Consider the following 26,649-nt stretch of genomic DNA (forward strand, 5'->3'; position numbering starts at 1 on the left):
TTAACCGACAGTCAAAGTCTATAGAGCCTTTGTGCTCGCTCCACGCGGCGAGAATGCAAGAGGCTGGTACGAAGCGCGTGTCGTCCCGATATGCCGCGGCCGTGTACGCTGTGGAGTGAAGAGAACCCTGGCTCCCCTAAAAAAAAACGGGACACGGCTGGGGCCGTGACGCAGTGTCACGGCTCAGTGACCACGCTTTGCCCCTTCAGTTGTCGTCCACTTGTAGCCCCGACCAGCTCTTTCTATTCCCCCCCTCTCTCTCTCTCAAACACACACACACACACACACACACACACACACGCGCACACACACGCGCACACACACACACATGGTGGCAGTGGTGGGATCCGAACCCACACCACCGAAGAGACCATACATACATACATACATACATACATACATACATACATACATACATACATACATACATACATACATACATACATACATACATACATACATACATACATACATACATACATACATACATACATACGTGTGTGTGTGTGTGATTCCCTCTTCGCCTCACGCCTCTGCATTTGTGTGCGTTCGAGCGGGCCTCTCCCTTTCCTCCCCCGCATAGCCGAGGCTAGTCTCCAAGCACGCGCGGCGCGTCTCTCTCTCTCTGTCCTCAGGGGAGCATCCGATGCTCCGGGGCAATTCCCGGTCTTTACCAAACCCCGCTGCGTTATTCGGGCTTCCTCCGCGGGTTTCGCGTGGGGCAAGGAGTCGCGTTAACCGAAGGGCTCCCCCCTCCACCGTTCTCGCGAACAAAAAAACCCCTGTCAGTTACCCCCCTCCCCCCCCCCTAGCGGTACCCCCTCACCCCTCCAATACACCTACCTCGACTCAGTCCCCGCTGTACTCCACCCCAACTATTTCTGCTTTCCTTTTTTTTTTTCAGTCGTACACGTTGAACCGTTTCTCTCGCGTCCCCTGTTAGGTGTATCCCGGTGACGCGAGCTTTAAGTGGTTTGTCGTTGCTTGCCCGGAGCACCACAAACGCGTGATGAAGATGTCTGCATATGTGCGTGGCACTTTGTGTTGCATCTGTTGCAGCATCTCTGGCATGATTAATGACAGTCCGCACCGAATGGGACAAAGGAATCTTAAGTTTTGCTGCCTCTTGTTCTCTCTACAAATGTGAACTCGACACGCAAACTCCTTTTCAGTTACAGGCGCCAGATCAACTGTTTCACGTGCATTGTGCGCACTTAGAAATAACCAATCAGTTGGGAAGTGAAGTCGATGTAAATGCTGCCTTCAGGAAACAGCAAGAGAAGAGAAATCGCTTCTTAGCCACACACAGCGGCGCTACCAGGAAGCTCTGTGAGTCTACTTTCGAAGCTTTTCTTTCTTTCTTTTTCTTTTCGGACACACCTCGCGCCACATCACCTATTTTGCGCCATGTGTGTTCGAAACAAAACACACACACAAACGAAAGAAAAATACTAAACGCGTTAGTAAATCGACATTGAAACAGTGAAATTTTATTTTATTTATTTATCAATACTGTAAGCCTTCAAAGGCTCATACAGGAGTGGACATACAAACAGTACCGGCGTAGCGCTTTGTTATACAGGGGTTTGCAGCAAACTGAAACATATTGTTAATAACGATAGCTTTTTGTCCTAGTTTTTTTTTCTCCCGGAGAAATGAAACGAATCTTGAATCATGGATCTAATACTGTTACTTTCAATCTTTCAACAAGCTGGGAAACTAATTTTTAACTTTCAAATTTGATTTTTTTTTTGTCATCGGGTGTATCGTTTTATACTAGTTTGTACAGTTTCTTTGTGTTGAATGTTAATTTGTATTCCAACTGTTTATAAAACTGCAGCCGCTATATCACGCCCAGCGCTGTTTATTCTGTGTAGACACGGGGAAGCCAGCATTCCTCAATCTGAGAAGCTGTTCTTTCCCTGGGCATTCTCGCAAAATTTTCTGTTGCACATCAGTGTTAATATTCGTCATATTGTCTCCACTTCGTCGTCTTCACCGTTGTCGACATTGTCCTCTTTTCCCACTTTTCCCAATATTGATAAAAGATAACAGAGCAATAACGGAACGGAAGACCATGTCTTAGCCGCCCAGTGGGGATTTTCTTATCTCTGTTTTCCATTCGCCTATATTAAGGCCAGCAGATGATTTAGTACAATATATGGACGACACTCAGGTCACCCGAAATCCGCAAGATGGCGGAAGATCCATGACGGCAACAATTGCCCTCCAGCCGATACTATACGCCGAGCTACTAAGGAAAACCGTACGCCTTTCTCAGAAATAGTTTCGCACTTAAAAAAAGAAAGAAAAAAGAATCCTCCTTATCTAGAAATCGAGCCAGGGATTGACGCCTCTCCGGGGTTTGCTCGCTCTATCCGAGCTAACCAATAGGCTAGCAGTTCGCAGGGTGAAACCGAGTAATTCGACATCCAGATGCGCAGGAACATAAGTTGACATAAAAAATCGGGAACCAGCAGGAACCTAAAATAACAATCTTTGGAGTTCCGTGATATCAAAGCACAACTTCTGTTTCATATGTTTATTCTTCATCTGAATATGTCTAACCCGTCACACATGTGATGTCTGATTCAGGATAAGGTGACTCACGCATTCACAGACATAACATGTCGAGCGAATAGTTCCAAGAATAAAGCGAGAATTTGACGTAATAGTTCTGCGGAAACCCGCGTGTGGAGAGAAGTAATTAATTGTGGATGTCTCATTTTCCCTTAATAAATCGAGTATTTGAGTCCTCGATGGAACGGAGTCGGCTCCTTCCTAAGCGCAGTTGGACTCTCCTCATGTTTCCGGCCCCTCACAGGAACGATCGGGTGAGCTTTGGAGGTGGCATGCTTTAGATGCCGCCACGTTCAACCCCGTGAGTTGCATGACGTCACGCACTTGAGCAGAAGCATACGTGCGATCGCTTGTTCGCTTCGCTGCAGAGAACATAGAGCTCTGGAATCGTCATCACCATCGCCTTCAACAACAGAAAAACCACTGCCGCCTATTAATAGCGCATGTCTACATTGAGAACAAAGGTAAATTTCGTACGTCGTGTGTATGTCTCCAATGCCTTGATCCACGTCAACGAAACAGTTTTTGCGCACTTATGTGATGTCCAACGTGTCATTTACGTATACGCTAAGATCGATACTTCACAATCCCGATGGTTTAAGCGCAGGGAACCTAACCCATTACCTATAATTGCGTTTTCTTTATATATACGGTGGAGGGAGTTTTCAGTTGTAAACAGTTCAGTAAACCAGTTAATGTGTAATCACTTCCCATACCGTATAAGTTATAATTAAGTACTGTTCAGTGATTTTTGTACGAATTTGTAGTTTGCTCTTCCTCGTCAGTTCTGATCTTACTCAATCGGGACTGGTGTTCGGGCAACGCGCAGGTCTATATACATGTGCATATCTCTGGGTGCCGACTTTGAATCGATAATGTTTCCACGGTCACGTGCCTCACGATTACTCCTTTATTATTATATATTTGTGTTTAAAGCATGCACCCGCACAGAAGCCGCGTACGCGAATATTGTACGGTACTCGGCCAGTGCCCAAATGAGCGCGAGCTTCGCGGTGGTTGAGTAAGCATCTCTCCCCCTGGGGTATACCGTGGGCACCTCCAAAAATAGGAGGGAGTCACGCTCAATTTGCCGCCTCATCCGCGGCGGGGGAGCTGTCGAGGCGAGGGACAAGGAGCGTGACGGGTTCCACCGCAAGTGACGCGCTCGACTTCGCGCCCCGCATCGTCGAAGGGTCAGATGTCGCGTGCGCGTGTGATTTGTCTTGCGCCTTTCCCGGTCTCGCGAAAGTTACGTTCGCGTTTGATGTATGCGTGGTCTGCGTAGCAGCGTGCGCTCACACCGGTACGTGTGTGCGTTACGTGTAAACCGCGGCTCGATATGTTACGTCCAACGACGAGCATTTGCCGGAAAGTGGTCACGTGGGGGTTTGACAGATGTTTGGTAGCTAAAATGTCGTGCTCTGGCTTTTTCTTTTTTTTTTACAGGGAAAGCTGTATATGGGAGGGGGGGGGGGCTGATCTTCCGTAGTGTTTTCGGCGTCCGGAAACAGAAACGGACGTAGCGATTTCTAACAAACCCGTACGGGTGCAGTGCGCCGGCGCAGATGTGATGTGACGTCAAGGTTATCGCAGTATATAAGCGGAATACGTATATCCGCGCTAAAAGCAGCTGCCTTATCGATGGGGCGGGCCCGTGTATTTCGCACACCTGAGGAACAAGATGCGTACGAGGAGCGCCGGAGGGATCAGCAAAGAGAATGGAAACAGCGCCGGCGCGGAACGACCATCGACGAAGAACGTTCCAGCGATTCTGAGCGAGAACGACAATCGCTAGCCCGGGCACTTCCGAACGAGTAACGACGCCAGACTCGCGACGCAAAAAAGATTACAACCATCCCACCCTGAGAAGATGGAATGGCAGCGAAAATACTTTGCTTTTCGTTTGGGACCTTTGACTGTCGTCAGCTTTCGGTGCCATTCCATCTTCACAGAGTGGAATGGTCGTCATTTTTTGTCTAGGCGTATACCGTGTTTACTTGTGCAAGAGGAGATGTATCAGGTGGAAGGGCTGGAAACTTCCTTCCTGTCGTCCCGTATAATCATGGGTAAGGCGGTATAAGTGATCAAATATATTTTAAATAAAAATTTTAAGAAATCCACTAATGGTAATGAAAGAAAAGCATATACGAAGGACTCAATGTACCGCCGTAACGCGAGGTCATCAAATAACTTGGAACATGTTCTCCCATTGAGTAGGCCGCTGTTATCTCCTTTTTGCATCTCAGTGAGTTTCCTAATGTGGTGTCACCCGCCTTGTTAAATCAAAAACTACTTGTCACTATAATAAAGTACAGGACCAATTTTGGCACGTTCAGTGAAATTTTTTTCGTCCGTATCTTTGCGGAAGCCTTTGCCTGCAGGTTTAAAGGAACGTTTGGTGGGCTCTTTCGGAATGAACTTACGTTCATATTTGTCGGTTAAGTCACTTTTCAACTTTTGTATTATTTATGCTACCGGCAGTTTGGTGTTACGTATTGTAATAGTGCATTTATTCAATTCATTGTAGTCGTTGTGTGTTGTGCTTTAGTTTTTCTCTGAATTGCCTGTGCTGTTCATTATACAGCTATTTTTCTCGATGCACTTATTAATGCAGCAGGTCTTGCGCTTAACATTTTTTACTATGACACCTTCTTCTACATTTACAACTTCTATAAGATGTACTATTGGGATTCACGTGCATCAAAAATGAAATTTAAACATTGCAGAAAAAGAAAAATCACGCACTTGGTCGGCGCTTAGAGGCAAAGTAAAGCGCAAAGAAGAGGAAATTGCTCACGAGTAACGTCGTGCCATCCTTGCAATGTCTGCACAAAACCACGGTCCGAATGCAGTCCCTAAAGAAAGCATATCGTTCCACATTTCTCTAAGCTTGAGGCACAGCTCCCGCATACTCTCTAAATGACGGACGGATGGACGGACGCATAAGAATAAGAAAACCACAGATACTGATAGAAAGAACATTCGAAAGACCGTAAAGAACGAAAAATTCAGAACGACATAAAAAAAGAAAGAATGACTAAACAAAAAGAAAACGATTAAACAAAAGCTCGCGCGAGAGATAGAATGAAAGGAAGAAAAGACTACGTTTGCGTAGGCACGGTTCGTATATACGTACGCATTCGAAAATCACAGACATTACACGCTTCTCGGCAACGGAAGGAAAACATTGAGCAACCCGCAACGCCCACACACGGCGGCCAGGGGTGGAAAAATAAAGAAAGAAAAAAAAATGTTTCTCCTCGTTTTTTAATAAGCGCGAACCGCGCCGTCTACGAAACCGTGTGCGGAGGCGAGCGACTCATAAAAGCATCGCGTCCGCCCCGTTGAACAGCGATCCAATATAACTCCTTTGCCTCCGCCTCGCACACCACCCCAATTCGTTCGCCCGGTGGTGGTGCTTTCCCGCACGGCCGGAGCAGAGGTCCGCGAGGAGCAGTAGTGCTTCGGCGCAATACACGACGCGTCTCCTCCCGAACGTTTCATGGACCAGCTGCGCGGCGGAGCAAATTCCGGCGAGCGCAGCGGTGCGCGGAAAACTTGTGCACACGTGAATGAGTTTATTACATATTCTTTGCGCCCCCCCCCCTCACCTCGCCCCCCAACCCTCCGCTTCGGCGTCATCCCCCGCTTGTAATGTCGTTAGTGCGCTTGTTTATGCCGTGCCTAACGTTGCATCTTATTGGCCCACGCTTTTCGCGCTGGCTCGCTGTGCGCTCCTATGACCCTCGACGCTATTTCTCGAGGCATAGAGGTATGTGTACCGCGTGAAGGGGAGACAGACCCGAACCGGCATGCTCTGCGCAGCTTCTGAAGGACGCGCAAGATCAAGGAGTTCAGGAGGTTTGACTGAAGAAAGATTTCGAGAGGGGATGGCCGCTTTGCCTAATACGAGAAACGAAAGAAAGGGAAGAAAGTGTCTTTGGAAGGGAACGACGCACTACGGAGAGCGGGATCTCTACAGGCGGTTTAGAGGGAGGGAGAGAGTGCTCTTTATTTAGAGGCAGTGCTGTTTGCTGGCGTAAAAAGTATTCGCTTTCCTGCTATGCTTGATGAAGAGAAAAGACCCTAGAAGAAAGTTAGCAGAGAGAGAGAGAGAGAGAGAGAGAGAGAACGAAAGGTAGCAGCACGACATGGCATCTTGATTTCACTTTTGGCATCTTAACTTTTCTTAAGTAATCGGCATTCTAGACCAACGTGCCGTCTCGATTTCTCTGCTAGCATTCTAACGATGTAGTGCATATGTATGAAAGCTACAGTTCTGAAAGGCAGCCAATTGATTCAACATAGGGGAACAAGAAAACGAGGGCTTCACCATGCTTTGATAGAAAATGTCAGGCTCCTAATTAGCGTTAAAGTCTTGAAACGTCTTGGTAGACGTTTTCCAATTGTATTGTATATGACCCTTAAATTTCTTCGTTGCACGCTCTAAGCTTCTAAAATATAGAAGAACGGGATGAACTGATTCCACAGAGCAACAGTCGTCGCTGCAGAGACATTTAGTTTGACCGATGTAAGAGTCGAGATCTCCTGACAAAAGCCACTGGAGACCTCAGGACTTTGGGCAGAATGCTGCGCTCGTATTTGGAACTTGGACATTTGAGACATTGTCGATGCTTATGGGGAATAAAGAAGAGCACCTTACGAGAAGGCGCAGAATTAACGGAAAGACGTCACTGAGAAAAAAGAACAGCTAAGCAAGGTCACGATTATTGTTCTTCGGGCACGCTCATCAAGTCTTCTTGACGCGTTTTTTTTTTTTCGACTTCGGACTTCTTTGGTCAGCAAACATTCGCCTCCTTCCAAAATTCACTCCGTCTATTTTTTTTTTTTTTGGTAGTGATAGCGTTCTTTGGCCATTCCCCACTTTGCGGTTTGTTCGTTTCTGGCTGTTTATATGGGACCTTGAGGGGTCGGGGTGGGGATGGGGGGTGACATCGACGTGTCCGTATGCATCGGATGTTTCTGCGAAGACCTTAAGCTATGTTTAAAAGTCGTCTGTGGCAAACAGCACAATTCTACTCCTTGTGCCAGTCTACTCGCAGAGGCGGATCGGCGCCACTTGCACGAGAAATCTAAATGCGTTATCGCCTAATTTTAAAAAATCGCTAATTAAGTTTTAGCTAACTACCTTAGGGCACGTATTTCGACTTACAAGTTCAAGCCGGAGAGTTCGCAAGGCGGATGCACGTGGAACGAATCCTCAGGAGGACGCCAGTTCCGTGATATAAATTCGCGATCTACGCGAAGTAGTACGTTGGAGGTCCAGTTACTGTAGTGCTTCGATGCACATAATACGGCGTTCTTCTTAAATGTAAGCGGAGCGGCAGTGTACCTTTACCGCAAGATTGATGGCGAATATCTCGAAAATGGTGTCATCCACTGGACTATATAGATTCAAGTCGATATGCCTTGCAGTGTCACCGACTATACTTTGTAAATCGCAGTGTATGTGTCACAATTGAGTTAGTTTAAAACTCAATGAATGATTTTTTTGTTAATTAGCCGATTATGCATATTCATTTCTCGTGCAAGAAATGACCACCTTTTCGAGTAAACCAGCTCAATGACTAGTATTGTGCTATTTTGGCACAGGCAATTAATAAAAAATATTAAATGTAGCTTGCTTACAGTACATCGTCTCTTACAGTCGTGTGTACGGAAGAACAAAACAGGTCCCACCGCCGCGGTCGCATATAGCAGGTAGCATTATATACGCTGCTAAACATGAGGTCCCGGGCTCGCTGCCTCGCCTAGCGGCCACAATTCTATTCGGGCGGGGGAAAGGGGGAAAAACCGCTCGTGTGTATATACTTAGATTCGGGTGCAACTCCAGGTGGCCAAGATTAACCCGAAGTCGCTCCGCTGCGCGGCGTGCCTCATTAGAGAGTGTTAGATTAGGTGATGCAAGCGGATTGCGTACGCAAAAACTAGGGGGCCATAATACTGCGCATGCGCAGTACCGTCACCCTTAGTTCTTGCTTACGCAAGCCGCTTCCGTCACCTAATCTAAAGCTCTATATTATGTCGGTGTTTTCGGACGTCATACGTCAAGCCCCACAAATATAAGAAGAAATGGTCTTCTGTTGCCTGGCCGCAATCCAGCCAGCCGAACAGAGCACGGCCGCCCATACTTCTTGTTTTCATCCATCTATTACATATAGGCTTGCTCGAGAATCTGTGGCTTCTAAATGTGTGCCTTCTGAATGCCTCCTTTCGTTCTGAACTTAGCACAATTATTGTGCGCACAACGCCGCAACTGAAGTTTTCTTCTTTTTCTTCCCCTCTGGATGTCCTCGTCTGTTTACGACCTCCCCCCCCCCCCTGCCCTTTTCCTGCTCTTTTTTCTTTTTCTTTTAAAGCATTTCCTCGATGTCAACAATCACCGATTTCAACCGGTACACGGTTTCAAGAAAACAACTAATCCGTCTTAACAAAGTTTTAAAGGTACGCATAATAAGCCAACAATTCCACATTGAAAACGTTCCGAACAAGCAGTATGTGTAGCCGGCGTAGAGCATTGCGACCTTGCCGCTTTCTCTGGATTTACTAGCGTATTTTACCCATGTGTGGGTTGGTCACGTGACTTCTCCGCTTAGCTTCCCTGAGGTGAGCTCACTTGCGTTGAAAAAAAAATAGAAAAATGAAAGCACTACAAATGTGGTTTTTCTCCTATTTCGCCTTTCTTTTTTCCTGGCACGCGCTTGTCCTCCGTAACTTGCTGGGAACAAACCATGCCTCGGGGCGGGTCTCTATAACTTGGGCTAGGGCCTTTTCCTGTCCAGACCAAATCGAGTTACACGAAATTAGGGGATATATGCTATGCAGCGCTCGTTATCCTGACCGAGTTCTTCTCCTCAGCTCGGTCTTCGTTCTCAAGAACAACCTTTGCTCACCGCACTTCTTGCACGTGGCCCGTTTCTGTTTCATTTTACCTCCATTGGGCGGTTCTTCGAGGCAGCAATGTCAAACCCAAGTCACGCAGCAGCCGAATTCTACAGGCTCGATGTTGGGTCGTTATCCTTTGGTTTTCACTTGCTCTCGCCGCCGCTTTGTTTCCCTTAGAGAACGAGATGGAGAAAGAGAGAGAGGGGAGGGACGCTTTATTATTGAAGCTCAAAATAGCTTGCGCTTGGCGCAAGTTGTTTACACATTGCGAGGCCGTTTTAGAGCAAATAAAACGAACAGAGAGAACGGAGCAGAAGACAATATGGGCGCTACACTCATATCTGATTAATTACAGTCATCCAGAGGATGATGATGATGATGACGATAGTAATGATGTTGATATTGATGAGCGTACAGAATAACACGTATGTGGACAGGCTATTCATGGCCAAGCTGAAGAACTTAAAAATCTGAAACTCGCCTTGATATAGGCAGACAGTTTTGTGCTTGACGCAATCCGAGACACTTCATTTTTTTTCTGATATAAAAGGCCTCCAGTAATTCACGTGCAGTAGTTTCTTTGCTTCTGCCCATAATCTTAACCTCGTGAAACTGAGGTTCACACTTGTGAGCTATGCAACCTTGCAAACCATGCAGGCAGATGGGCGATCAACTTTACTCCTAATTAAAAGTTCGTGCTTCCTGTATTACTGGTTCAGTGAGACAAGACAGTCAAGACCAACAGTTTGTGCCAGGGCAAATTACTGTTCATGAAAATGTCACGGACAGCGAGAGACGGGCTTCTTGCCGTATAATTTAAAAGGTTGTTTTGTGCGAGTCGCTGTCGCATCAGCTGATGTTAAGTAAACTTGCGACGTGATTCGAGAACATTCATATTTATTAAGGTTAGGTCAGGTCAGTCTAAATAGGATAGGCACCTTCACTGCAGCGTCAATGTGTGCTATACGTAACGAAGGCTGCCACTTATAGGCACCAATCTCTTTTCATGTACAGTTAATAAAGAAAAAGGAGTTAAGAAGAAAAAAGTTAATAACAATAAAAAAGGGAGGGGGGGGGGGGGCGAATGGTTGAAGTAAGGCGCAGTGCTTCGCCTGGAGATTACTAGTCGGACGCGTCAAACTAATATCGAAGTATAGGCGACTCGGCGCTCCTATATGTCGTCAGCTGTGGTGGAATGATGTACGTTCGCTAGACCTACATCGTGTCATCTTGTACACTCGCGGTCCCGGTTGAACTCGTCGTTTTCTTTCTTTTTGTGTGTGTGTGTGCGTGGAAGAGGGCGGGGGGGTTCTCCTGTTTTGTGTGACTGGCATAGCGGGTAATATTCCAGTCAGACTTGCAAGCTTATTGCAACTTTGAGCGGGCGCACTTGGCCGTCAGTCTCATTTGCCAGGCTGTCGTTGCATGCTGCACGGGAATGGTGGTCGACACTCGGTATAGACTCGCAAGAACGCACATATATATGCCAGCAAGTTGGTTCGTCTAACTAGATTCACTGCATCGAAGTGTGTAACCTTGGCAGCAGTCCTTTGACAATAAAGATTACATTGTGTAGGGTCGCCACTTATTGTGAAACTACACATTTTTGTGTGTGTGTGTGTGATTCTAATTGTCATAAGCATCACCGTACCATCACCATTGGGAACCACCATGCTCCCTCTCCTCGCCTCGGATGCAAGGCTGTCTCGGCGTGGCCTGTGGCGATTCATTACGTTTTTTTTGTTATGAATTCATGTACAGTGTGTGTGTGTGTGTGAGAGAGAGAGAATAAACGAAGGGCGAGGAGGTTAACCAGGACTCAGCCCGGTTGGCTACCCTACACTGGTGGAGGGGAAGAGGGGAGGGAAAGATTAAGAGAAGAAAAGAAAGTCCATTGTGGGTATCGCCGAGGTGGTAACAGTTTTCTGCTCTACATCACTGACGGTCACTCAATTCGGCAGCTTTCAAAAATTGCAGCAACGCTTTCGTGGCCTTATGCAGATGCCGTACGCGAGGCCATGGTCCCAAGATGTTGTTCAAGATGAAACGGTTTTCCATCCAACTCATTTAGAGCTGTGCAGAGGTTGTGTCTTTCATTTTCAAAAGATGGGCAGTAGCACAGTGGGTGTTCTACACGTAGTCTCCTCGACACCGCAGACATTGCACTCGACGCTATCAGTCATTCCAATCAAACACGTAAATGCATTGGTGAAGGCCACGCCGAAGCATGAGCTGCACAGTATTATTTAAACTAAAATTCATGCCGAATACCGTACCTAACCATGACGCAGCGTTATTTTGCAAACGTCACCTATTAACTTGCTTACTCACCCCTGAAAACTGTCATCAATTTCAAACGACGCTTTCCTTTCCCGTGAAGCAGCTCGCCGCGAAAGCGCCACGTGCTGCTGCAGAGTGCATTCACTCAAAGTGTCACTAAAATGTGCCCATTTGAACACTACGGTACAGAAGTAAAAAAAGAACGCGCGATTCCGAGGGTCTCGTCCGGTCAACGTCCCCTCTCCACCGCCGCATCGTCATCTTCAACCTCCCGGATCCCCACCGTCGACGCGCGGTATTTACTCTGACGGCCACCAGATGGCGACATGTGTCGCGACAGGTCGCGAACAAAGCGCCGCGGGAGTGGGTGCGACAGCGCGGCGTACGACGGGGTCCCGCGTGGAAAGAAAAATGGACGCCCGAGGCCTGCCTCCAGCAGGCGCCCGATCAAACGCAAAAAAAAGCAAGAATGCCGAGGCCCCGAGGGCCTGTGGCGCCTCATCGATTGGCTTCCGCGCGCGTGACGTCACCGGCGTCCTATTATGCGCGACAAGCGCGGGCCAATGGGGCCGCGCGACGGCCGTTTTAAATGTGGAGAGGAGATTTGCGAAAGGAGGCGGAGCAGCGCTGCCGCGGTAACGGTTTCTTTTCTTCTGGCGCGCGTCCCCCTTTTATGCCATCGTCTCTGCGCCGTGTCTCCTTTCTCTCCTCTTGATCGCGACGATGAGCGAGACTGGAAATAAAAATGTAGGAAATGACCACGGTGGAAGGGACGGTTTTGCTCTCGAAAACAAACGCCTGCTCTGCGCACCGGTCTGCTGGTGGAATACACACGCTTTTCTTTTTCTCCTCTGTACGTCTGCTCGTACGAGAGGTGACGCACCAGCCGACGAAAACGAAAAAATAAATAAATAAACAACAACTGCAGCGTCCGCGTTGCAGCAGCGTCCCCAGGAATTGTCGCTGAGTCGAAGAGATCGTGGATGCTTTGTGTGTGTGTGCATGCTGCTTTATTTGGGAATTCAATTGGTCGCGCGGGCGGAATTTCTCCGCGGCCGCTTTCTCGTCGTCTGCTGCTGGCCCGCTTCAGGGTCGTCTGTCTGTGCCATACCGCGTTCCGTCGCCTGTCCGGTCCGCAGGCCTATGTAGTTTCGGTTGTCAGCGCTGATGTATGTCGATTCTGTTTAGACGTCTCGTCGGGCGCTTCCCTTTCCTGCGATCCCCTTTCTTTACCCTCTTTTTAAGTTTTACCTTCTTCCTCCTATTCCGTTTTTTTCTTTCTCGAATGGCAAGAAGGCGTTGCGGTCCGGTCTTTGATCGTGACAACTCGCTTTTGAGCGTTGTTGTCCGCCCTTCTTTTTCATCTTTATTTCTTCATCTTTTTTTGAACGCAGAGTAGTGGCGTCCTGTTGTCAAGACGTGCGTGTGGAGCTGTTCTTATGATTGTTGACAGGCGCTTTCCCGCCGGAGTCGGAGATTGTGTCGCATTGATAAGGGGTTGTATCCAGCGGCTCCCACTTTCTTAGGTCCTGAGCTTGGCCGGAAATAACGAGCATGAGTGATGGTGGCATTGGCTTATAGCTCTCGTTTTTTATTCGCTTCTCTCTCTCTCTTTCTCTCCATCTCTCCCTTCCTGACATATTTCTCATTTGATGGAAGACCACGCATACGACAACGGTTACAATTGGTATCGAACGCTGCCTTTTATGTTTATTTCTGTTTTATCGAGCGTGTCCCTTAGATTCGATCGGTTTTTTGCGATCTATATATCCTCATTCTTTGTGTTATTGTTGCTTATCTTTCTGACGTTTTCTTTCTTTTTTTTTTCTGGTGAGGGTACGCCTTCAGGTGCGAGATTGGAAATAGCCCAGGAAATGTGCGCGTGAAAGTGCCAATTCCGGGCGATAGCGTATATCGTTTCCATTTCTTGTTCTGACCGGTCCTTGCTCATGCAAGTCGTCTGCCTCTTTTCAATCTACATCTCTCTTTATTGTAATGTACTTTATTGGACTTGTCTTGCAAAGGGCAAGACCGCTTGTCAGAACGTTGGCTACCGCTTTTACCTTGTTCTCGTTTTGCTCGTCGTCTTGAATTTTCATGTCCCGCCTTCCCCCTGTTTCCCCTTCTCTCTTTATTGTCTCTTAACCTACGCCTTCTCTATGCGGTTTGTTTTAGCTGCGTAGCCATTGTCTCGTAACACATAGCGCTGTAGTTCCTCGTTATAACCAAATCGCTTCATTCGAAATATCGCTTTGTGCGAAGATTTTTCGTGGCCCTGCATCCATTTTAGAGCGAAATTTTTTAAAGTGCCGTTGCACCCGCTCTCGCCTAATTAGTGGACGTTAGAATCGGGAACCCCACACGGAACCGCTCAGTTCACCATATATATATATATATATATATATATATATAGACGATGACTGTTTTAACCCAGACAGTTAACGAACGCACTGAAGACCACTTCGCCACCTAGCGGCAGATCCTTGGGACTAACTGTATCGAGTGGTGATAACAGACAGATAATAGCGGGCAGCTGCTCAGGGGTGTCCGGAGAATTTCGCTGCTGACATCACACCGATCACACAGATCACATCACAGATCACACCGTTTGTCTAAGCCTATGTGCAGGGGACCCTGATCATAAGACACAAATTTACAGGTCTAAAATGGGTTGGATTGCGTATACGCAGGCCAAGTCATGACCGGCAGCTTACGGCTATCTTTAAAAAGAAAAATGCTCAATCACTGCATCAATTCTACCTATATCAAAGTTTAGAAAGCTTGAAGTTAACAAAGGAACTTGAGAAGGAGTTAAGGGACACGGAGCGCTTGACGGTAAGAAAAATAGGCGTAACGTTACAAGACGCTGTGGAAGAGAAAGCAAAGATAGCTGATATTTAGTGTTAAGCGAAAGAATGGAGTTGGGATGGCCGTGTAATGCGTAGGGCAGGTAACAAGTGGTATCTAAGAGTTGCAGAATGGTTAGCATCGTTAGGCGCACTGTAAAATAATTTGCACCCTAAAAAGTCAAAGGGCGTAAATGTGTCTATAACTCACACCCTTAGGGTGTCCGTTATATAGATAACACCCTAAGAGTGTGAGTTATAGGCACATTTACACCCTTTTTCGCTTTTAAGGGTGTAAATTATAGCGTGGTGTGATGAAATTACGGAAATTTTTACACATACTTAAGATGGGATGAGCTGGCGAGAGGCTGGGATGATTGCAGATCGCTGGGCTATAGGCTTTCGTCCTGCAGTGACATATGTCTAGGCTGATGATCAGATGATAATGATCTCACCAATATGGTGTCCGGCTTTGTTTTAACATATGTTTTACGAGTTCCCGCACTGTCGGAGTGCACATCCTATACGGTTCTTTTTAGAACTCGTCAAGTTTCAACTAAATGCCGCCTATAACGAAGTTCGTTTCCTGTCCCGATGCGATGACTTCGTTATAACGAAGGTTTGCTATATATGCAGTCTGGCTGCGCACGCACGGAAAGAGTGGCAAGGCGATCTTGCCATATTTGCGTTTTCCTGGCGCGAAAAAAGAAATAAGGACTGTCAGGCAATCACCCTATACACCTGAGCGACTGCAATGAGATAGCATTATAGCGTCTTATCATTCGATGGCTACCCATCGACCTTCCAATAACTTACTCCCTTCCCATGGTCATCAGTGCAATATTACGGCCTATAATGGTCTGCTGATACTGCCTAAGTAATCATGCTTGTATGTATGATCTACTGGTTCAGTCTGCTTGTAAATATGACGTATAATATATATATATATATATATATATATATATATATATATATATATATATATATATATATAAGGAATACGACGTACGTCGGGGGGGGGGGGGGGCATAAGTACATTTGACTGACGTTTCGGCGTGGTGGACCAGCCTTTGTCAAAGGCTTCTTTTTTTGCCGGGGCCAGCGTGATTTCCTCAGCCATAACTCTCTCTCTCTATATATATATACGATATACGATTCGGATGTATTTTGTTCGCCAATTTTATTCGTTTTTCATGTTAACGTATCTTCATTTGGTTGATAAGCACATGTATATTAACTGTACTGACACCATGCAATGTATTCTGATGAAGGCCGGACCCCGGCCGAAACGTCAATAAACCGCTTCATACGCGCGTCTACTTCACTGTATATATATATATATATATATATATATATATATATATATATATATATATATATATATATATATATATATATATATATATATATAGCCATGGAAAGCATCGCGGAAATTTGCTGTTCTTGAAATTGTACAGTAAATAATGAAGAAGAGGGGGCGTGAAAGTGGACGAGATAACTTGCCGCGGGTGGCAGCCGAACCCGCAACCTCCGCCACTACGTGTGCGTTGCGCTTCCGATTGGGCTACGACGACTGTCGGCTTTATGTGGTCATGATTAACGAAAATTGGGCCCCTCCGTTTCCCTTATTTCTTACATCTTCAGAATCATATATAAAGCGAACAGCTACAGAATAAGTTAAGAATTTCGGGTTCAAGCTTTCACAAGTTTACAAAATGTCAACTCCATGGGAAAATTCACTGCGCGAACGTCAGATACGAGAACATCAACGATTTCATAGCAGGCTTGAAAAGCACTTATCGATACACTTGAAAATTATGTCTGCTCAAGCACATTGTCAGAAACAACAAAAGAAGCAAGCCCACTGTATACAACGGTGTACTCACACTGAGCAAAGGTGCCCGACCGTCTACCTTCCCACTCGTTAAAACGTTGTGCACAAGCTATCCAAACTTGTACGACAATTCCAGTCAAAAGTGCTTCAAGGTGTACGCTATACATTATAAATTTCATCAATGCCTTTGCTGCTGGTGCACAATCTTGGCATGCACAGTTGTGTGCACAGCACCTTAAAGACACGCACACATACATACATACATACATACATACATACATACATACATACATACATACATACATACATGCATGCATACATGCATACACACATGCATGCACACATGCATACACACATGCATACACACATGCATACATAAATACATACATACATAAATACATAAATACATGCATACATAAATACATACATACATACATACATACATACATACATACATACATACATATGTATATATATTATAACTTGATCATTTTCTTTCTGGTCATGGTGAGTATACAAGCCAGCAAAAAGACAACGAAATCTTACCCCTGGTAAAAATTAATTACTGAGTGCTATAGTGATTAATTATTCGGTAAATGGCTTACTGAGATGAAACTGCGCTGCAGTTTTGCAAAACCAGCACTATGTGTTTTGCGTCAACTTTCGAGCGCTTAATTCAAAACTGATAGGTACGTAACTACGCGTCTCAATTATATACACCTCGGGCATTGCGGAGTTAAGCACCACACATTTTTTTAGTTTTTTTTATTCTTGTTGTCTCTGTAGCTTGGCCAAAAAAGAAAAAGAAAAGTCTCGCGAGGAAACATATTGTGCAATGGCCCATCAGGATCGTTCATTCAACTCCTTTGTTCGCAACGCCTATGCGGTATCCATCCTTTTCTTGACCCTCTTTACATAACTTCTATCTTCAATTTCTGTTTCGATCTCCTCTTTCCCTACCATCTTAATTTCATAATGTTGACTAAGCGCGAGTTGGGGCAAATTTTCGCATGCTTCTATTACGGGTTACTTTTCTTCACGCTATTCCATATGCGTTTGTTTTCGTCTATCAGGTGTATCATGCATCCAAAGTATATCACGCTTCCACAGCGTGAGTAACGTTTCGATGCCACGCTTGCGAAGCGTAACGTTAATTGTGTGCTTCCCGCGTTGTGTGCGTCTTGCGAGTTGATTTGTTTACCTCAATGTATACTTCGACTAGAACGGGGGAACTATTTCGGGGAAGTATACTTCGAGCACAATGGACCCACATACAGTATTCGTCTGTGTTACCTTTGCTTCTGTATCTAAACAACAGACTCATCTACAACAGAGCCTGTTACAGGCCAGATGGTGTACCATTGACCAGCCTATGGTGTGTACCATTGTCCTGTAACAGGCTTAATTGTGTAAAGCGTATGTGTAGGCTTTCAGGCCATTTTCGGGGACATGTCGATCGCCAGCGGGCTTGTTCTCTTATATCTCTTATATCTTATATGTCTTATATCTTATTCTCTTATATCTTGTTCTCCTATATCTGCCTGCTGTTAGATATGGAGCTGTTTCCTGCGATTACTTCGAGTTCCCCAGACCACATCGGATTGCAGCACAGCTAATTGAGGAATGCAGAAGCAGGAAAACACATTCCAGAGGAGCGGCCGAGCAAACAAGTTTAAGGCAACAAGTTCACGTGCCAACAAGTTCGTGCGCCGCCGGGATTAGCAGGTGAGCATCCGACAATGGAGCATGAGCAGCCCTCCCCTTCTCCTCGTTCGAAGTGCATTGCCAGTCTGCGAGGCAAGACCGCAGAGAGCCGCCAGGTGTGACACCGCGACACGGGCGCCTACCATTGGCTGAAAGTGGCGTCATCGGAGCGGACTCTCCCATTGGTCAAACATGACGTGACTTACAGTGCTCGATGGGTTTATAAGAAGCCTTCCAGAGAGACCTGAGGATTCTGGGATATTCCCTGATTCACCTCTCTCGAACTTCTTGCCGCGGGCCGCAGCGTCCGAGTTGCTGCCGGCCCGTAATGACTGTACGACTGGTACTTGACGTCTCACGTCCCCTGTACATAATGTAGAATAAATCTCCCAAGTTTTGGGTTTTCATCCCAGAGTCCGTCCTCCAACCCCTACATCTGGTTGGCAGCGGTAGGATCGCCTCCGAATGCATCAGCTGGTGGCAGCGCTACGGATAAACCTTCGTCAAGAGAGATCCTAAGGAACCGGGAAGAGCGACGAAGAGAGAGCCTTCGTCGAAAGAGGTCCGAAGAAACTGGGAGTAGCGAAGAAGGAGCGAGCCTTCGACCCAGGGAGTCCGGAGGAACCGGCAACAGCGGACGAATGAACCGGATGGCAGGGTGCTGTAACCGTAAGTGAGCGCGTGGTTTTTTTCCTTATGATTCGCCAGACTCAAAGGTTGTGTGTTCAATTTTGATAGTTCTGGGAATCGGGAGTTTGATGCACTGTGTATTTGCACAAATTAATTAAGGAAAACAGTTTTAACCACCTGTCGGGGCAGCTGCCATGGATCTTAGAAGGTTGACGAGGTTAGACTTGTTGTTGGTGTGCGACGATTTGGGAGTTGAGGCGGACGAACGGATGGAAACGCCAGCTATCATAAAGGCGATTAATGATAGTGGCAATGATGACAAAAGCATTGCGCTTGCTTGGGAGGTGATACAGGAACCACGGGAGCGCGTGCGTCGTGTACGTTTGCGAGAGCGCCGTGAACTTAGGAGTAAGCATAAGCGTGAAGAACGCGAGAATGAACGGAAGCAGGAGCTTCAAGAACTTGCTCTTAGGTATGAGCGTCACGTACGTGAGAATGAACGCCAACGTGAGTATCAGGAACGTAAGCATGAGCGTGAGCAAAAGTATGAGAGAGAGAAGGCAGCACTGATCAAAGAAATACAGCATTGTGATCAGTTATTGGCACAGAGACAACGGCTGTCTGAGACTTCTGTAGGTAGTACAGAGCGAAAGAATGAGGAAGTGTCTAGCGGACTTTCGCCAGAAGCCGACGAAAACAGTAGTGCCTGTGAGATTGGCTGCAGATTCATAAGTAAAGGGAAAAGGCTAGCTGCTAACGATGCCTTAGTGGCAATAGAGGCCGTTAAAGGCCAGAGTGAGAGCGACGAGGTGCTGTGCCAACAGATGACTGTAGAGACAGCTAGGCCAGCTGCGAACAAATTGGCACAGTTACCGCGTGTCTGCGTCGCTGGTAATGTTAGCGAGGTTGCTAGCCAAGAAAAGAGTACTGTTGACGCGACAGACGCGAGCACCCATGTCAGGTCAGATTTGCGTGCAGAAGTGAAGTGCGAACTGAGCGATGCAGTTGAGAGTAGTTCTCGGGATGGCGAGCTCCGTAGTCCACGAGAGAACAACTGCGTTGTTCAGGGATCGGTGCGGCTCTCCGCCAGTCTAGATAGCCTAGAGAGGGATGGTTCAGTTAATAATCATTCGGACTGTGCGCGTGAGACAGCGATCGATACCGACGGGCTGTGTGCCGATGCACAGCGTGAGCTGGGCAATGTAGCAGAGGGCAGTTCGCAAGAGTGCGAGTTGTCTAACTCGAGTAAAGCCTGCTGCATTGTGCCAGAGTCGGTTGGGCTGTCCGCCAGTCGAGGCAAAGTGAGAGTAGATTTAAATGTAAATCACTCAGACTGCGCGGGTAAGAGGCCGATCCGGGCCGACGAAATGTGTACCGGCCAGCACGAGGCACGAGAAGGCTACATGAAAGCGAGTGCAAAGACAAAGCGCCTTAAAAAGAAGCGCGGTAAAAACCGAAAGTCGGTAATTAATGTAGCGCCGCCAAAGATGGCGAGAAACCCAAAAGGGCAGGGCGCGAGGAAGAAGGTGCGGTCGTCTAGGACGATGTTGACGCATCCAAAATGGTCGAGCCACCGGTCAAAGGGGGACCGCGAAGAATGTTCTGCGCGGACGCGGACAAAGGGCACGGGGCAGTTAATCTCCTCGTCGTTCCGTAGTTCTTTTCATAGCTCAGCGTGCAGTTCGAAGAAACGCAAGGTGGCAGGACGAGACCAGGTGGGGAGTAGCGACGCGGTCAATCGAGTTTGTGTTGAAAGCGGGGCGCGAGGACGCAAATTGGCAGGAGACCGTAACGTCTTGGGGGAGCTGATAGTTAGTCAGCCCTTTTGTTGTCTCTCGGCAGCCAGAGTAGCTTTCAAGCCGCGGCCACCGCGAGGACGGCTCAGAGTATGAGTCAGACATAAGCGTTTGGAAAGGGAGGCGAAGAGCCCTTCCGTAGAAATGGAGTATCTTGTTTTTTTTATTTTGAGCATCGGAAAGTTTTTCGCGATTTGAGACTAGAGTTTCTTTCAATGTGTAAGGTTTGAGCTTTGTTTATGTTTTGGTTTGAGAAAGCTCCGAGATTTGAAAGATGCGTTTTATGTAAACATGTAGTCTCGCGAGATGCTCATTAATAAGTAGATAGGCTTTTTTTTGTGTGTGTGCGAGTAACCTGAAGGTCAAGGTTATCGTCGAAAGGCGTATGGTAACGCGCGTGTGTGTTATTTAACCTTCTTTCTTTTTAAGTGTTTTTGAATTTTGTAAGGTTAAGCGCGTAGGTTTTTAGTAAGTGCATGATTTGCACGGAGAAGCGTTCTTAGTTCCATTAGCGCGTGTCCTGTGTGGACGGAAGGAAGCAGACTTTATGACTGGGTTGCTCGTGTGTTGAGGGCAGCCGTATTCTGGCTTGTCTTATAAGTACGCGTGGAACGAGTTAGTACAAGACGCATTATTTTAAGGGTTCTGCGGAGTGTGTAAGTCCCGCAAGTTTAATTGTTCGTTTATGTCACGTGTCCTGTAGGACTTTCAGGGAAGAAACGTGAGTAAGCGTAAATGAAAAGTTTGCCTACAACGCAAGTACGCGTTTTGTTTAGTGACCACAAGGCTAGTGCGCTTGTGATTACGTGCTTGTGAGGTTGACCAGATTGTTCAGTGGCACCAATACGTGTGATAAGTACGCCACTGCGATAGATTGGAAACATGCTGTTCGTGTAGTTAGGCCACTTAAGTTATGGTCGGCTGTTTTCATTTGTTGTTTGCATCGTCAACGACCCTTTTGTTTTGCAACAACAATAATAGTCTGGTCTTGTGGGCAATCGAGGAGAAATGGATAGCTGTTTGGAAGGGTGGTTGGAACTGTTTTGTCAAAATTGGGGAAATAAAAGATCAGGGTTGATTTTGACTCAGTAATAGCCTGGCGAGTCAGGGGTGAAGAGCCTGCGCTTACGCGTGGTGCGGCGCTGTGTTGTTTGGTTTGTTTGACGTATGTTCTCCAGCGCCCAGGATCCCGAGGGTTGTCAAACGAGACTCGACCCCAGTACCCTGCAGCTTCTTTCAGCGTTCCTCATGGCCAGCGAACTGAGTTCACCGGCCATTCAGAACAACCGGGGCGAGGACGAGCTGTTAGATATGGAGCTGTTTCCTGCGATTACTTCGAGTTCCCCAGACCACATCGGATTGCAGCACAGCTAATTGAGGAATGCAGAAGCAGGAAAACACATTCCAGAGGAGCGGCCGAGCAAACAAGTTTAAGGCAACAAGTTCACGTGCCAACAAGTTCGTGCGCCGCCGGGATTAGCAGGTGGGCATCCGACAATGGAGCATGAGCAGCCCTCCCCTTCTCCTCGTTCGAAGTGCATTGCCAGTCTGCGAGGCAAGACCGCAGAGAGCCGCCAGGTGTGACACCGCGACACGGGCGCCTACCATTGGCTGAAAGTGGCGTCATCGGAGCGGACTCTCCCATTGGTCAAACATGACGTGACTTACAGTGCTCGATGGGTTTATAAGAAGCCTTCCAGAGAGACCTGAGGATTCTGGGATATTCCCTGATTCACCTCTCTCGAACTTCTTGCCGCGGGCCGCAGCGTCCGAGTTGCTGCCGGCCCGTAATGTCTGCACGTCTGTTAATTGACGCTCACCTCCCTGTACATAATGTAGAATAAATACTCGCAAGTTTGGGTTTTCATCCGCGAACTCCATACTCCAACCCCTACACTGCTCCATGCATGTTTTCAAACAGAATAATGTATAATAACAGTGCTTCCGCCGACAGTTTTTGCGTTGATATCGCGAAGCAATGCCTGTGACTGTCCTGTAAAATGCTATCGCATTGAAAACTGTAAGAAAAGAAATGAATTTTTTTTTTTGTGTCTCAGTGGCTCTTTCCATCTGACGGCCAGGTTAGGGAATAGCGGGAGATTCGAGCTCTGTCACTATGAGTATAGTCAATAAGGTGCAAAGAATTTTGTGCATAAAAGAAAGAAAAAAAAAAAGACAGGGCCTGCGTTGACAAAAAACAAAACAAAGAAAAAATCGTTCTTTGGGTAGAAGTGTTCGTATAAGAGCAGGCACCATGGCCAATCATGATGTGTAACATATTATAAGCGTATGCGGACGTGCCGAACAGCGCTTGCAAAGAACGGAAAGCGTTTGATAATTTAACGTCTGGAGATTACGATAAAAGCTGTTTTACGATAAAGATACGGAGGCAGTTTCCTGTTCGGCTTCGCACTTTCTCTCATAGCTATAGATACCCTTTGTTTCTGCGTGAGGTGCGAGATTTTTTTTTCTTGCCATGGTGCCGAAAGGCCCACTTCTTGAACATATATGTTAGACGAACGGTGTTAGTGTTCATTGATGAGTGACGAGGTCTTCTTTTTTTTTCTTCTTTTTCATCAGACACTGTTGAGCCTATCGTCAAGTGGCCTGTCAGACCACTCCAGCAGCGTAACAAAGGTGACGTAGGGATGTATAACTAAACTCTATCCCGAGATTATATATATGTATATATATTTATATATATTGCCTGATTATCACTAATGTAGAACATGTCCTGAAGCGTAGCCCGCATGTGTCGTACGTGTTCTGATGCAACCTATACTGTCACACGTGCATAGTCAGCTTTGCAAACAGACAGTCCACATAAATAATGACTGATCTGTACGTATATATACGGTGTCCCAGCTAACGTTAACCAACTGTTCAAAGAACAAAAAAAATGGTTTGAAAAAGATGGTGCGTGATACGCTTTTAAGCTTTACGGTGTTCGGTCGTCAGACCTCTGAAGACGGTACACCGCGAATCTCATAATCGTATCTGGCACTGTGTGTGTGTTTCTTTTTTTCTTTTCTTTGAATAGCTTGCCTAACGTTAGCTGAGACGCACAGCATAATAGCCTGATGCACGTCCTCGCAATCGCTCGCCAAGCGTTGCTTAAATTTCTGCACTTCAAACGGTTTATACAACGCGAGTTGTCCACGGATAGCGTGTTGCTTCTGTTTCAATTCCTTCGCGTTCTATCGCGTGTGCAGATGCGCTTTCGTTCGCCATACGTTGCTTTTTTTTTTTTCGTCACGCCTAAATCGGCTTGTGTTGTGAAGAACCTGTTGAAAAGCACGGCACGCAACAGGCCCCAAACGCGCGTTGCGTGCCCTTCAAAAGCTTAATTAGGACGTCGAGAATGGGGAGGCCGAAACGGGCTAGCTATAGCCCGGGCGTTTTACTGCGAGAATCGCGCTGGAACACAAGAGCGCGGGCGTTTTTTCGCGGTTCTAATTGGCTTTTCTTTCCGAGCGGGGCCGCCACCCTCCAGCCTCGGCACGCGATCTGGGTGTCCGTGACGCCCCCTAGCGGTCGGGGCATTTACACACTACAGGCGCCGCTTGCTCCCTGCCGAACTGACGAAAATCGCGAAAGAAACAAAAAAACGGCGAGGCCTCGAGCAACCACCACCGTATAATACACAGACATAACGGGAGGACTCGATCGTTCTGTCAGTGAGCCCACGCATTCCCTCTGAATCGCATCTGTCTATGTACGTATATAACGCGTATACACGTACACACATACACGCACACACATATATATAACAGAGAGACACGCGGCGCGCCCACACCGATCCCGCGGGGTCTCGCGAGATCTCGTTACCGGTTTGCGTGACCGGGAATCGAATTAACGCTTAGCGCCCTTAGTTCCCGCGGCGGCCGCTAGGGCGGCGCTGACTGCCCCACCGAGAAACGGTTTTTTTTTATTCCCCCCCCACGCGACCGGATCGTTGAAGGACCGCCGGCCGCCGCGCCCTATTTGCATTGCCAATGATCCGGAGAAGCACTTTCGATGCATCTATACACCACGCTCCTGCTGCTGCTGCTGCTACGGGGTCCCCAATGAGCGCTGCAGCTACTGTAAAGGCGTAGGGGAGCCAAGCCGAGCCGAGCCGCTCCGAGCGTGCTAGGAGGGTCGTATTTCTTTTTCTTCTTTCCCCTTTCTTTGTCAATTTCTGGAGTTTTACTCTTTTATGCTCGTTGGTCTGAGGGATCAAGTTAGGGTTTACGGCCGCGTCAGTTGATCATAAATAATAATGGCGCGATCCTCGTTTCATTTACCGACCCTGCCGGTCCCCCCTAGACGATGGCGACAAGTGCATTGCGCAGCTTATATAAATTAGGCGGGAAGTAATTCTATCACTTTGTGCGCGCCCGCGGAAGAGGGCTCGTAGGAATGATCGTTTTCGCACGTGGGCCACATGGGTCCACGGGAGAAATTGGGACCTCTGCGTCTAGAGCAGAAATTTTTCGGCCCGTCGTAAAATGAAAGTGTATAGGGGTGTCTCTGATGCTTATAGATTTGTCATAGATTTGTATTAATAATAAAGTGTAGATGTGTTAAGATTGATTTGCTTTTATTTACGCTATAGCTTATAGCGATATTCATTTAAAAAAGTTGTTTTATAAATTTATTTTACTGCCCTCATTACTGTACCTATGGTGTTTATCCCAGGTAGCATTGCAGAGCCCGGTAATACTCTCGGCCTACAAATTTCCAATGCATAACCAATTTACTGCAATCCTTTAAATGTAAGGTGCAAGCAGCAGCACCGAAGACCAAGATTGGCATTGCAGGATCCCAAACATCAGATGATGATATCTGTATACAAAAATCTACACTTTCAAGTTGTGATTAAACTACTTGCGATCCATGTGCAGTCTTTCAATCTGTCTTGTGTTTATACTATACGTAAACCTTGACATTGTCAGCTCCTGATTGGAAGCTTACCATTATCATTAAAAAGTAAGGTGTACAATCAGTGCATTTTACCGGTGCTGACATATGAGGCAGAGACTTGGAGACTAACAAAGAAGCTTGAGAACAAGTTAAGGTCCGCGAAAACAGCGATGGAACGAAGAATGCTAGGCATAACGTTAACATACAGAAAGAGAGCGGTTTGGATCAGAGAGCAAACGGGGTTATAGCGCATATTCTAATCGGCATTAAGAGAAAAAAAAAATGGAGCTGGGCATCATGTAATGCGCAGGTTAGATAACCGGTGGACCATTAAGGTTTCAGAACGTGTGCCAAGAGAAAGGAAGTGCAGTCGAGGACGGCAGTAAACAAAGTGGGGTGATGAAATTAGGAAATGCGCGAGCGCTGTATAGTTGGAATTGGTTGGCGCAGGAGAGGGGTACTTGGAGATCGCAGAGGCTTCGTCCTGCAGTGGACACAATATAGGCTGGTGATGATGATGATGAAACCGGGGAATTGTTTTCTTTTTTTTAACGTCACGGCATTATGCGCAGACTTCTCCCGCATTCTATAGGTATAATTTTCTGGCCTAACAACGTCGGCCGATCCCTTATCGGCAATGCAGCCTATAGCAGGGCGTCTGAAAGCGCCAGCGGCTACGAGAGAAGAATGCGAGGAGCTGGCACGTGTTGAACGCGCCTGGCGTTTCAAATAGTGAACTTTGGCACGAGAGAAGCATACGTGCGATATTACGGGGCCATACACGCATGGTGGCTAGAGCATTGGGCTGTTAGCTGCTCTGGAAGACAGAGATTCGATCTCCCTATCGGTCGAGCATTTGTCTAAGGCATTTTCGTGGCACTTCACCCACTTCGGAGGTACATAATAGAAAGCTCGAGGTTACGTTGAGCGGTACACAAACGTCACTACGATAAATGAGCGTCCAAGGTCGCCGTGACGCGTTCGTGAACAGCTGTCGAGAGGCCACGATCGTCACAAGACATGTGTCGTCAGAAAGACGTCACAAAGTGGGCTCTATCACTCTTTAGGGAGTTAGCGGCGCGAAGTTCTTGGCCTATAGCTTATTTTTTTTTTGCTTCTGTTCTCGTTTACGAATAACGTAATTGAGTAAGTTGCTAAGTGCCACCCC

The 26,649-nt window shown here is 46.9% G+C and overlaps 1 protein-coding gene across 2 annotated transcripts in view; it reads left to right on the forward strand.

Annotated features, from left to right (window-relative positions):
• Window positions 1-26,649, forward strand: part of TfAP-2 (transcription factor AP-2) — a 302,474-nt gene that overhangs the window by 9,755 nt on the left and 266,070 nt on the right. Inside the window, exon 2 of one of the 2 annotated variants that reach the window (XM_070540084.1) lies at window positions 23,157-23,213. The exons of the other annotated variant lie outside the window; for it this stretch is intronic. Within the exon in view, the coding sequence (XP_070396185.1) occupies window positions 23,157-23,213 (57 nt within the window). The remainder of the gene's footprint in view (window positions 1-23,156; window positions 23,214-26,649) is intronic. 2 annotated transcript variants of the gene reach the window in all.

Source organism: Dermacentor albipictus, chromosome 6 (assembly GCF_038994185.2).
Source record: "Dermacentor albipictus isolate Rhodes 1998 colony chromosome 6, USDA_Dalb.pri_finalv2, whole genome shotgun sequence".
In the NCBI taxonomy this organism is placed as follows: Eukaryota; Metazoa; Arthropoda; class Arachnida; order Ixodida; family Ixodidae; genus Dermacentor; species Dermacentor albipictus.